Source organism: Magallana gigas, chromosome 3 (genome assembly GCF_963853765.1).
Source record: "Magallana gigas chromosome 3, xbMagGiga1.1, whole genome shotgun sequence".
Classification (NCBI taxonomy): Eukaryota; Metazoa; Mollusca; class Bivalvia; order Ostreida; family Ostreidae; genus Magallana; species Magallana gigas.
The window spans coordinates 54,448,563-54,460,889 of record NC_088855.1 but is presented as its reverse complement, the minus strand read 5'-3'; the positions used below and the strand labels follow the sequence as shown (position 1 = coordinate 54,460,889).

The window sequence follows — 12,327 nt, the reverse complement described above, 5'->3', positions numbered from 1 at the left end:
TTACGTAATCTTACCTGGGCCATTTAATATTTTTCTATATTAAAATTTCCAAAAAAGCTAACTATATCTTGGAACTCAAGTTCAAACATTTAGCTCGTGGTATTGCCGCGATGTAAATCATGGAAATTCAACTTTATAGAATTGAAGTTTATTTTTTTTTTTGGAGATTCAAAATTTTAGAATATGTTAAAAATTAATTTGCCATAAAAATTCCAATTTAAAATCTTAGACTTTCTCTTCTTCATTTGACGTATAGTTTGTCAATTGGGTTTGATTGATTGCACATACATAAATACTCTTGGAAACGTTTACCTTGATTCTGGAATTTAGTGTTTTTTGTATGGTTCAAATACAATTACTACCTGGAAAATAATTATTTGTTGTTTTAAGATTATCAATTCCTCATTTAGAGTTTATAGTTAACTGAAGAAAAAAAACCCGAATACAACGCGAAATACTCTTGAAGTAGGCCATCTAGCTATTTGATATTCTCAAAAATGAGTGATGAGCTAAACATAGTTTTACAGTGATAAGTTAGGTTGGATGTAAAGTATAGCTTCCGCACCCTGTCATCGGACATATTTCACATCTGCAAACCATAGTTAAAGGGACTTCGACACGATTTTAGATCAAAATTTTCCTTTTCTTTTTTTTTTTTTTTTTATGAAAAAATGGTTTATTTGCTCATTTTGAATGATTGACCCAAATTTAAATGTTGAAAGTCAAGTTTTAAGAAAGATACAGAGGTAAGCAATCATTGTTATGTAAACAAAGCTCGAGTAAAGTATGGAATTGCCATTATTTTTTACCAAATGACTCATGAAAAACAAGGCAAACTGTTTCAATGTGTCCATAGATAATATGATAAACAGAAAAGAGCAACAAGAATAAAACATGTAAACCATAACAAAGTTCGAGCTTTGTTTACAAAACAAAGAGTTTCCAACTCTGTATCTTGCTTATAACTCAATATTGGACTTTCAAATTTTGATTAAAGAATTAAAAGTACCCATATTAACCATTCTAAACATTAAAATTGAAAAAATAAAATTTTAAATTTTGAGTTCAAAATGTGTGCAAGTCCTTTTAAGGCGATGATTCATGTCTCAGAAGTTTTACGGTGCTACCGTTAGAGAGAGAGAGAGAGAGAGAGAGAGAGAGAGAGAGAGAGAGAGAGAGAGAGAGAGAGAGAGAGAGAGAGAGAGAGAGAGAGAGAGAGAGAGAGAGAGAGAGAGAGAGAGAGAGAGAGAGAGTTCTTAACTTAATTTGGATAGAATCGATCAGTTTGTAAAATGTAAGTTCTTTTCAATTTAATCAAATTTTTTCTTGTGTACCTTAAATTGATATAATCTGATTTTTCCCCTAGTTCATAAATTATGGGGTTTTGTTATTTGTTCATGTTTGCATCAGTGCGAAATACATTGTCACACGTTGTATCCATGTCCCCGGACCCACTTTGTCTGTAATTTACCATTTTCTAATCTAATGATTTGACAATATGCAATATCTACATAGATTTTAACTGTTTTCCCCATCTATATCCTTTTTTTATTTTGTTCACTAGAACGAGGCTGTATATTTGATAGCAATTTTGCCAATATATTCTTTAAAATCTTCGTTATTTATACTTACTGTGTGCACATTTACCTTAAAATTGGATCGATATGCTGGTAAATTATTGATCTTGCTCGGCTTGTGTGTATATATATATATATATATATATATATATATATATATATATATATATATATATATATATATATATATATATATATATATATATATATATAATCTCAATCTGAGTCAAAATAATTATCTGAGGCAGGTATCACAGATGTTTATTTCTCAAACAGATTCGTACTAAACCCTCCAACCCACTGCGCTACGCTGTTACATATGACAATAATTTCGTGAAAGAAACTTCTTCTGTAATCAGACTTCATTTTATTGTTTAATTGTGTAAACAATACGTCACAACATCGAGGTGTCCTATACCACCTTAAAATGTGTAGTTAATATGGTTTCAAGATCAAAGTTGGATATTCCATGATACCTTTTGAAAAAAGACAACAAATGTAATAATAATTGTTGGAGGAGGGGTTGTACGTGTTTGAAAGTTGTTGATTATGTATACAAAGTACATGTTTATTATAATATGCCCGTTCTGTATCAAATTGCACGGGAAAAGCACGTAATCGTTCAGAAAAAATATTTTCCAGCAAACCTTTTTAAAAGATTTATAATTAGGAAGAATAAGATAGAAGTATTCTTCTGTTGGGTTTTTTTTTTTTTGTTTTTTTTTTGTTTTACATTTTCTGGTTTGTAAGTAGATTCTGGTTTCGAGTTCTAATAATATAAGGTTATTGGGGCCGAGTTAGCCAGGTGCTGAGTTAACCAGATACCGTGTTGACTTTGCCTGGACACGCCCCTTCGAGTTTCCTGGTTGTTGTGAAATACCCGTTTTCTCTGTACAGGTAAGCACGCTTTTGTTTTTATCTGGCATTACAATTTACAATTAATTGTTTCTGACAATGAATATACTCTGCTTTTTAACTGACGTTGTCGAAAGAGTACATGACACTATTTTTATTATAATTGTTAGTTGTTTTACATTGCTATGGGGATTTTCAAAATAATGTTCAGGTATAGATTTATAAATTTTGCAATCACCAAGATATTTCTCCTCAATGGTGAAATCGCGACAATTTGTTAATGTTTAAATATAGCTGCCTTTATTCATGGAGATTAACCATAAGCAAAATAAATTGGCCGAAGTCAGCAGTTTCATGCTCTTATATATACCCCTGCCCTTTAGTTTGGTCTTTATTTAGCGGGCACTGCGCAGCTAGTGTAGGAATTTCCTGATTCTAATAACAGCTATGACAGCATTAAGCTGATATTTCACAACATTTCAATTTTGAGACTGCAAGTGTTTGAAGTAGATCATCACTGTAAGTATATATGAATTGAAAATGTACATTGATAACTTTCTGGAAATGAAATGATCAAATAAAAATATTTAGCACTTATAGCTGTAAATGTGTAAATGTATATATGGATTTTTTATGCATTTGCAAAACCATGATGTAAAATTAAAGAGCTATTATTTGATCGTGTTGAATGTTTGATTACAGGGAGAAAGGATAAAATTTTTGTTGTGCAAACTTATAAACTTGTATATCAAAGAGGAAATCACAGACTAATTAATGTATAAGGATGAAACAATAGAAATTGTTTTTAGCCATTTGCTTGATGTGGGAATTCAATGTATAAGGCTCACATCCAAATTAAGCTTTCTTTACCTGTACGTCATATTTCTATTTACCGAGCATGGTCAGCTAACACAGTTTTCATTACAATTGATAAAAATAATTATGCACACACACAGTAATTACTTGTATATAACTTTTAAGGACATTACACTAGCATGTATTTAGTTGCATGAGGGTCAGACTGATTTACCTTTAGATCTTGGATACAGGCCAAGTTGTTGTTATTAATGTGAAGGAAATGTTATGCAACTTTAGACTTAATTGATTTGTGTTGACTGTTAACATACATGACGTAGATCATTTCCTTTCAATAATCTATATTTTTGTTGTTTCCTATGAACTTTTAATGAAAGTCTGACATAAAACATGCACGCACATGTACAAGTTGTCAAAAGATTATACCCAGTATTTAAGTGTAGTGTCAACATGTCTCGAGGTTTGGCTCTACATAAGACAGCTCTAGAATTAAATCAACCATTTTTAAATGTCTGCATGAAGGAAACTATGGACAATATGGTTTTTTTTTTCAAATTTAATGTGTATAGTTATTAAAATAACTGAAAATTTTCTATATCTCCACAATTAGTGGTCTGCAAGATTGCATCTACAAAAAGAAGTTTTGTGTTTCAAATATATTTAAAGAATATACAAAATTGATATGTTAAGCCATTGCTAAATATCCTTATATATAGTAAATCTCCTACTGCTACAGATCGAGTGCTTAATAAAAAGGTCTCAATATGAATGGTGCTTAGACTAAAAAATTTCCATTCTTTGTAACCTTAGAAAAGCTGTTGTAGTAATCAATTAATTTACATATTATCGAATTACATACATTTTTACATTTTAAATGATTTAAAGCTCTCAATGTGAAAATGACATTTACACCGGGCCCACTATAGTGGATATTTCATTCATCTTACATTGGTTTGAATGTCATATTTAAAAAACAAATCCATCAAACTATAAGTTACACAGAAATGTTAATCTCTTGGATGAGAGCAATTTATTTTTAGAATTTTTACATGTAATTTGGTATTTCAGATGGATTACACACACACACACACACTCTCTCTCTCTCTCTCTCTCTCTCTCTCTCTCTCTCTCTCTCTCTCTCTCTCTCTCTCTCATTGATAGTGTAGTGTGCATCCTATTTATTCTAAGTGTTGATAATCATGCAATTGCCTGTTTCCTTACATTTCAGAGTGAAGAAGAATCAAAATGTCTAAGAATTCCAATGACAGTATTTATCGCATCCCCCCTTATTATTATCTCCATGTCCTTGACCAGAACCTCAATGTCACCCGACTGGAGATTGGGCCCCAGACCTTCATCAGACAGGACAATGAAAGGTATGAACATCACCCAATGTTTAAAAATTGCTTTCCTTACTTCTATAGAACTATTGCAAGAAGTTTTGGTACTAGAGTACAAAATTTATTCTCTTGTTTAATACCATCATCATCTGGACTGGACTGTTGTGAAATTATGTTTCAGGGTGGTATATGGCCCAGAAAAGATGATCACAGTGCCCCCAAGGCACTACTGCATCATTGAAAATCCAGTCGTGAAAGACAAAGAAGGAAAAGTGTTATTTGATGAAAGTGGTCAGTCCAAGCTTAGTCATGCTGACCTGGAGATCCGTCTTTCCCAGGAGCCATTCCCTCTATACCCTGGAGAAGTCCTAAAACAGGTTGTGACCCCACTGAAGGTCATTCCAGCCAACTCTGCTCTGAGGTTGAGGGCGGTGCTGGATTTTGAGGATGACTCTGGGGAGAAGCGGGTGGCTGGAGATGAATGGCTGTTTGAGGGACCAGGGACCTACATCCCACAAAAGGAAGTGGTCATTGAGGAGACGATTCGGGCTACAGTAATTCGCCCAAATCAGGCCATCCGTCTCCGTGCAAGGAAGGAGACCATTGACAGAGAGGGAAAGGCTCGAGTTACTGGGGAGGAGTGGATTCATAAGAAAACAGGAGCGTACCTTCCCGGTGCATATGAAGAAGTGGTGGACATTGTCAATGCCTACGTTCTTACAGAGAAGGTGACGTCTTTGTTTCTCAATCTATCACGAATCAGTGAACATTAAATTGTGAACATTTAATACATCTTGATATCATGCCGTTATTTGATTTCTAATATGGTTTTGAAATTTTACTTTTCAAAATTTTTAGAAAGCTTTACACATGAAATCCTTGAGGACATTCAAAGATGGGTTTGGAATTGTAAGAAAGAATGGAGAGGAATGGTTGATTACAATGAAGGACAATGAGACCCATATCCCTGGAGTTTACGAGGAGGTAAGATAAGTTACAAGTTACATATGTACGTACATGTAATGGTACTGGTAAATAGACAATGATACAGGGAAATTTAAAATATATACAGGAAATTGAAAGATGATTTTCCCACATGGTAATGGTTAGATATATAGCATCATGTTATCTCTCAAAATTCTATTTTGAAATTAAATTGCCAGTATGAAGTAATTAAATATCCGCTCTGTGAAATGGTCCAGGGCAAAAGCATGTACAAGTTGAAAATAAACTAAGGAAAACTGCATGGTGCTTTACAATGACTGTTATGAGTGGTAATTGAAACAAGTTGTATTAAAACACAACGTTATTTTAGGTTGTTGGAGTGGTAAACATCACAACCTTGACCTCCAGACAATACTGTGTCATCCTTGACCCCTGTGATGAGTCAGGTCATCCCCAGCTGGGTCGCAAAAAGCTTGTCAAGGTAGGAATCCAGAAATCATTTTTAAAAATACTTAAAAAATGTGTGTACCTCCAAAGGTTATGTTTAGAGAGTTATGAAATTGAGCAAAAACCCTCTAGCTTACAGTATTAATCTTTTTTTGTATGTTGTAGCTGTGAAATACAATAAAGAGAATATCTATCTGGGTTTTTTTGTTGACAGGGAGAGCGATCTTTCTTTTTGCTGCCTGGAGAACGGCTGATGAAGGGAATACAGAATGTCTACGTTCTTGGAGAAGACGAGGGCCTTATCCTCAGAGCCACAGAGTCCTTCAAAGATGAAGACACGGTATGTGTATGCTAAATAAGGTTCAGATCTTGGATACATTGAAATTAACTTAATCCATTTCATGCACATATTTCAAAATTCATAAAGTCTACAACAGGAAGAGCAATGTTAGTATCACAGTTGACTGTTTATGACATTAGTAATTAATATATTTGTCTTTGATGATCAGAGCGAAGAACTTCGTCCAGGAGATAGGTGGATGATTCGTGGCCCCAAGGAGTATGTCCCTCCAGTAGAAGTGGAAGTACTGATTAAGAGGGTAGCCATTCCTCTGGATGAAAATGAGGGTATCTATGTGCGAGACGTCAAGACAGGAAAGGTGTGTATTTTAAATTTCCGGATGTTTGAGTGGTAGTTGGATACAGTGACACAAATAGGCTCTCTATTATCAGGAAATATCTGGTACAGTGTAATTGTAATGTATATCAAAGTACTGAAGTACTGACGGGAGTTGATTTCATCGATTATTATTTATCTTAAAATCAACGATATGTTATTTTGCTTGGCAAGTAGTTTATAATCTCTATTTTAATGACGCACATTTTTATAAAATGGATTCTCGGGCTTTTCTGACAAGAATTTCGAGAAAACCTGTTATGAATCATGTTGTGTTATATTAAATACTAGACTTGATTTCATCAAACTATGTATCGGTATTCAAAATATTTCAAATATTGTATGGATTCAACCAATAATGAACTCTAGTCTCGTTCAATCAGATGCTTGGCTGTATACGTTAATCTCTGACAAGTAAGAGATACCAGGTCACATGATACGCTTGATGATGCGACCATTAATATAGACTGACTCCCTGCTTGTCGGAGATGTACGGAGACAGCCGATGGTTGAACAAGACTATATTGAACTCTGGCGTAGGAATACATATGACTGCAAAAAACTTCTAAAATGTTCGTACTATTAAATCTGACTATTTCTTAAGTATTTATAAATAAGTTTCCTTTTAAAAAATGCTTCAGCGTACATTACATCGAATTAATTGATTATTTTCAAGAACTAACTCTTGTCAGCAGTGATGATTTGTGCTTAGGTCCAAACACTGTTTCAGTTTCGGTTTGCTAGAGTAACTGCATAGGAGAGTTGATTAAAATCAACTCCCAATAATGACTGCAACAATCTCATTGTGATTGAAACGTCATTGATTTAATGTTTGTTGATTTGTTGATGTCAGGTGCGTGCTGTCAGAGGAGAAACCTACATGCTAAGTCATGATGAGGAACTCTGGGAAAAAGAGCTCCCTCCTGCAGTGGAGACTTTGCTTCTGGCTGGCAAAGACCCATTGGCTGACCGTTCGGACCGTTCCAAAGGTGCAGAGAAGTCCGAGAAACGGGACAAGACCAAGGTTGTCACTTTCAGAGTCCCACACAATGCAGCTGTCCAAATCTATGATTACAAAGAGAAAAAAGCCAGGTACAGAAACTATCTGAGATTATGTAAATTTGACACAAAATTGGCATGTATATGTATGGAAGTGTAAAAATAGCTCTAATGCTCTTTGACTGACTCACTGAACAAAGCATGTTTGTTTACATTTGCAGAGTGATCTTTGGACCTGAGCTGGTTATGCTTGGTCCAGATGAACAGTTCACACAGCTCTCCCTGTCTGGTGGTAAACCAAAGAAACAAAATGTCATCAAATCTCTGTGTCTCCTTCTGGGCCCTGACTTCTGCACAGACATCATCACCGTGGAAACTGCTGATCACGCCAGGCTCTCACTCCAACTGTCCTACAACTGGCACTTCGATATCAAGGACAAGAAGGATGTGGTAGAGGCTGCCAAGATCTTCAGTGTCCCAGACTTTGTGGGAGATGCTTGCAAAGCCATTGCCTCCAGGGTCAGAGGGGCTGTTGCTCAAGTACAGTTTGACGATTTCCACAAGGTGAGATTTTGTTAAAAAGTGAAGTTGACGACTCTTTGAATTTCCTGTGACCATTTTATGCTTTTGGAAAGTAAATTGTCCCATGTGTCTACATTTTATTTTAGAACTCAGCAAGAATTATCAGATCCTCTGTTTTTGGATTTGATGACAAGGATAGGGTTCGGGAACAATTTCAATTCCCCCAGAATAATCTGTGTATCACTAGCATTGACATTCAGTCCGTGGAACCTGTGGACCAGAGGACCAGGGATTCATTGATGAAATCTGTCCAGTTGGCCATTGAAATCACAACCAACTCTCAGGAGGCTGCTGCCCGCCATGAGGCCGAACGTCTGGAACAAGAGGCCAAAGGTCGTCTGGAGCGTCAAAAGATCTCAGATGAAGCAGAGGCTGAGAAGGCAAGAAAAGAACTCTTGGAGCTGCAGGCTAACAGTGCTGCAGTGGAGAGCACTGGTCAGGCTAAAGCTGAGGCCCAGAGTCGAGCTGAAGCTGCCAAGATTGAGGGTGAAGCCGCTGTTGAACAAGCCAGACTCAAAGCCCAGGCCACGAAAATTGAAGCCGTAAGTACAAAAACTATAGTCTGAATGATAGTTCAACATCCTTTAGGATGAATGGTACGATGCATTTTAATATACATGTAACATACATATTGTGAATTGTTAAACAATCGTAATTGGCTTACAGTAGGACAAGTTGTGTATGTGAATATATGTCCTGGTCTTTACACAAATATAATGCTTTCAGGAATCTGAACTTGAGAGACTTACCAGTGCCAGGGAGGCTGAGCTCAAATTTCTCCGTGAACAGAATGAAATGGAGCTCAGCAAAAGCCGAGAATATGCTGAAATTGAGACCTCCAAATTCAAAAGTCAAGTGGATGCCATTGGAGCTTCCACACTCCAGGCCATTGCTACTGCTGGGCCAGAGATGCAGGTACGTCTCCTGTCTGCTCTGGGCCTCAAGTCCACACTTATCACCGATGGGAACAGTCCAATCAATCTCTTCAATACCGCCAATGGTATCATAGGGGGAATGGTTCCTGCCAAAAGATCCCGAAGATCCGCTCCAGAGTCCGATGACGACGATTAGAAGTTGACATTGTGTTGACAGCTTAAGAGTGCAATTTCTTGTTTGTGTGTATGACATTTGCTTATTGTGTTTAGACATGAAAATTTAACATACATAATTATCCCTGATGAGAATGAAAAGGTAACATATCAAGGCAGCAGTGTTGGAGATATGCCTGTGTTTGACAAAGTATATGCATGGTATCCGTGAAAGCAATTTGTTTATATTTCTATATCTATTTAAACCAGTACATGTATATCCCTTTGAACTGTGATATCAGTTGTTCATGTAGATACCAGGACTTGGACAACAAATATTTTGTAAAATCAAACCCTGACCTTGTACATTTAGAAAGTGCAACGTGTTTGGTACTTTCTGCACATCCTGAGTCATGGTTTAAACATAGTTTAATTAATGCACTTTTTGGACATGTTGTTACTAGTTTTGTATCCACTTTTTTCTGTTGAATATAGTTTACACTTGTTCTATTTTCTGTTGTAGTTTCTAATATTTAATTTTGTATTTGATTTAAGTTCATTCTAATATAATAAAAGATAATGCAAAAATAATGTTCTTGTTTGTTCTTAGCTTTGGGTGCAGTGAATTAATCAAAACCTCTTTTATACAATAGGTCAACATTTTTGCGCTGATCAGGGCTACTGTTAGGACTGTTGCTTAATTTGTTAATTTTGTGACTCTATGGGTGAATGGAATCAAGAATCAACATTATTTTCAAAATATATTCGTTGTACCTTACCAGAAGCATTTAACATAATCGTAATTTCACAGAAAATGTAGAATCAAACCTCAATATGTCTGTATAAAGTAACATTTTTTCATGAGTGATGTAGCTTATCCGTTTTTAAATGATGCCCATTTCTTACATATAATACGTATATTTCTTGTTATGACTTTCAAACCTGACTGAATCATATCATAGTTTGCAGATATGGGACCCTTCTATTTTATTTGATTTGTCAGATGCCCCATTTACTGTAGTGTATGTAAGAACAATATAAGAAAATCAACTATAATTTAAAAAAAAAATAGCGTGTGTGTATCATTTACAATAAGCTTATTCATATTTTGATATGTAAATAATTGGTATTAATCACTGAAATCCATTTGTGAAAATTACTGTAAACCAACTTTATTCGCGTGGTAGATATTTTCGCGAGGTTTTACGAGATACTCGCAATCACGCCAGGAACCAGTTCTATATGTCTCCGATATTTTATTTTTATTATCAATATTCGATTTAAACTTCATTGATGTTGCTTGTATATCCAGTAGGCGATGTTTTTATTGACCTAACGATCATGGCGTTATTCCATATTCACTCTTGGTGATCTTGGCTCTATTTTCCGGAGCTCAATGGCTGTAACGGCCAAACTTACGTCAAATGTCTCCATGACATGTTCATTAGCAACCTTGTCAAGTTGTAAATTTCGTATTTACAGCCACCCGGTAAATTCAAAATTTACAACTTGACAACTTGTACGAGCTGTTGCAAAATCGCGAAATAAAATCGTCGCGAACAAAAGTGTGTTTACGGTATTTACAAAATTTACAGTTGGTCTTGGATAATTACGAAAAGGAGTTTAAAATGTTGTATTGAGTTAAAACTTTTGTTTTACCTTCACTTTCCGAAAACTATTATGTAGAGCACATTCAAGGTATTCGTTCTCTGTATTACGTTCATGCTGCAGAAGTTACACTGCATGTAAAGTGCGCGCTGTCTCCGAAATCGTCCAGTCTCCATCCTCAGTATTGTCTCGCACTGTAACTGAGCCCTTGCTGAAGAACATTATATGGCATGGTTAGAACCCCTAGTGTAAATCCTTTCCATAGATACGTCATTCTGGGTTTTTCCTTAATTCTATTTTTTTTTTTTGCAGATAATGAGATATCATAATTCAATTCCGATGACTTATATCAATGTAAATAATTTATACGTACTGATTGATTGAAATATTTTCTCATGAATCTATAGATTTTTATTTTTTTTTTTCATTATGTACATGCTTACATTTTTTGTTCAAACTTTGAATTCTTATTATGTCTTAGAAAATCTTTTCTCTCCCTTTTATATTCGAGAAAAACTAAGTGGATGATTAGAATGCTCATGAAGCACTCTACCAAAATCATGAAATTCATGGCTTCTGGATCAATTGTGGTGCCAATATGACTATAATACAGTGACCGTTGACTAATGTGTTTTATAAATAACATGGTGGGTTAAGATGACTGGCTGCTGACAGGCAGTGTCCATGCGCGGACAGATTAAGGGGGCGGGGGTCTGGGCTCCTGGAAAATTCAAATTTAAATTTGTATCGTAAAATTACCCCAAAAATGCCTCGGACACTCGGCAAACTTAATTAGATATCCCCCGTTCCCCCTCCCTTAAATTTTTTTTATGGATCTGCGCATGGTACCTATAATTTTTACGACTAAAAAAATTGTTGTGGGCAGCTCCTTGAAAATTCAATTTTCTATGATCGAGCAAACTAATTGAGTAAAACCGTCTTTTCAAAAAATCGGGACCCCCCCCCCCCCCCCCCCCCCCCCCCGCTCCTCATAGGAGTTAGTCTGCAAATAACGTTAGATTTTGCTGATAGATTCACATATGCAAACTATAATTTGCATTCGTTAGCTATGGTTAAGAGTTGTTAATCATAGTTTCACGCTTTTCAGATAAACTATAATGTTTTGCAATCGCAAATGGTTCTTAATTTCAGTGTTGATTTTTATCCTATAAATACGTTCAATACTTGGAATATGTCGACTTAAACAGGCGTATACCGGTACGTATCAAAACCTGCTATTTTTGGGAGTTGATTTTAATCAACTCACCTATGCAGTTACTCAGACAAACCGAAAGTGAAACAGTGTTTGGACCTCAGCACAAATCATCGCTGCTGACAAGACTTAGTTCTTGAAAATAATTGATAAATTCGAAGTAATGTATGCTAAAGCATTGTTTTTCAAGAAAACTTATTAGTAAATACCTTGAAAATGGTCAGATTTCAAATGGTACGAA

The 12,327-nt window shown here is 35.5% G+C and overlaps 1 protein-coding gene across 2 annotated transcripts; it reads left to right on the top strand.

The window, feature by feature from the left end:
• Positions 1-2,417: 2,417 nt before the first annotated feature.
• Positions 2,418-9,856, top strand: LOC105332027 (major vault protein). 2 transcript variants are annotated; one of them, XM_066080401.1, is made up of 11 exons: positions 2,418-2,474; positions 4,479-4,624; positions 4,770-5,316; positions 5,447-5,572; positions 5,904-6,014; positions 6,195-6,320; positions 6,490-6,639; positions 7,510-7,748; positions 7,877-8,219; positions 8,324-8,779; positions 8,964-9,856. In XM_066080401.1, exons 2-11 carry the CDS (start codon positions 4,494-4,496, stop codon positions 9,306-9,308), a joined length of 2,574 nt encoding a protein of 857 aa, XP_065936473.1. In that variant the 5' UTR covers positions 2,418-2,474; positions 4,479-4,493; the 3' UTR covers positions 9,309-9,856. The 2 variants fall into 2 exon arrangements, with proteins under 2 accessions (XP_065936473.1, XP_011432756.3); XM_011434454.4 differs by lacking the exon at positions 2,418-2,474 and adding an exon at positions 2,792-2,951 and having other exon boundaries at positions 4,477-4,624.
• The last annotated feature ends 2,471 nt before the right edge of the window (positions 9,857-12,327 follow it).

Excerpts from the sequence above, each read along its gene's own strand:
- LOC105332027 (XM_066080401.1), top strand. The coding sequence starts at position 4,494 with ATGTCTAAGAATTCCAATGACAGTATTTATCGCATCCCCCCTTATTAT. Across the intron at positions 5,317-5,446 it reads CCTACGTTCTTACAGAGAAG|AAAGCTTTACACATGAAATC; the intron begins GTGACGTCTTTG and ends CAAAATTTTTAG. Across the intron at positions 6,640-7,509 it reads GAGACGTCAAGACAGGAAAG|GTGCGTGCTGTCAGAGGAGA; the intron begins GTGTGTATTTTA and ends TGTTGATGTCAG.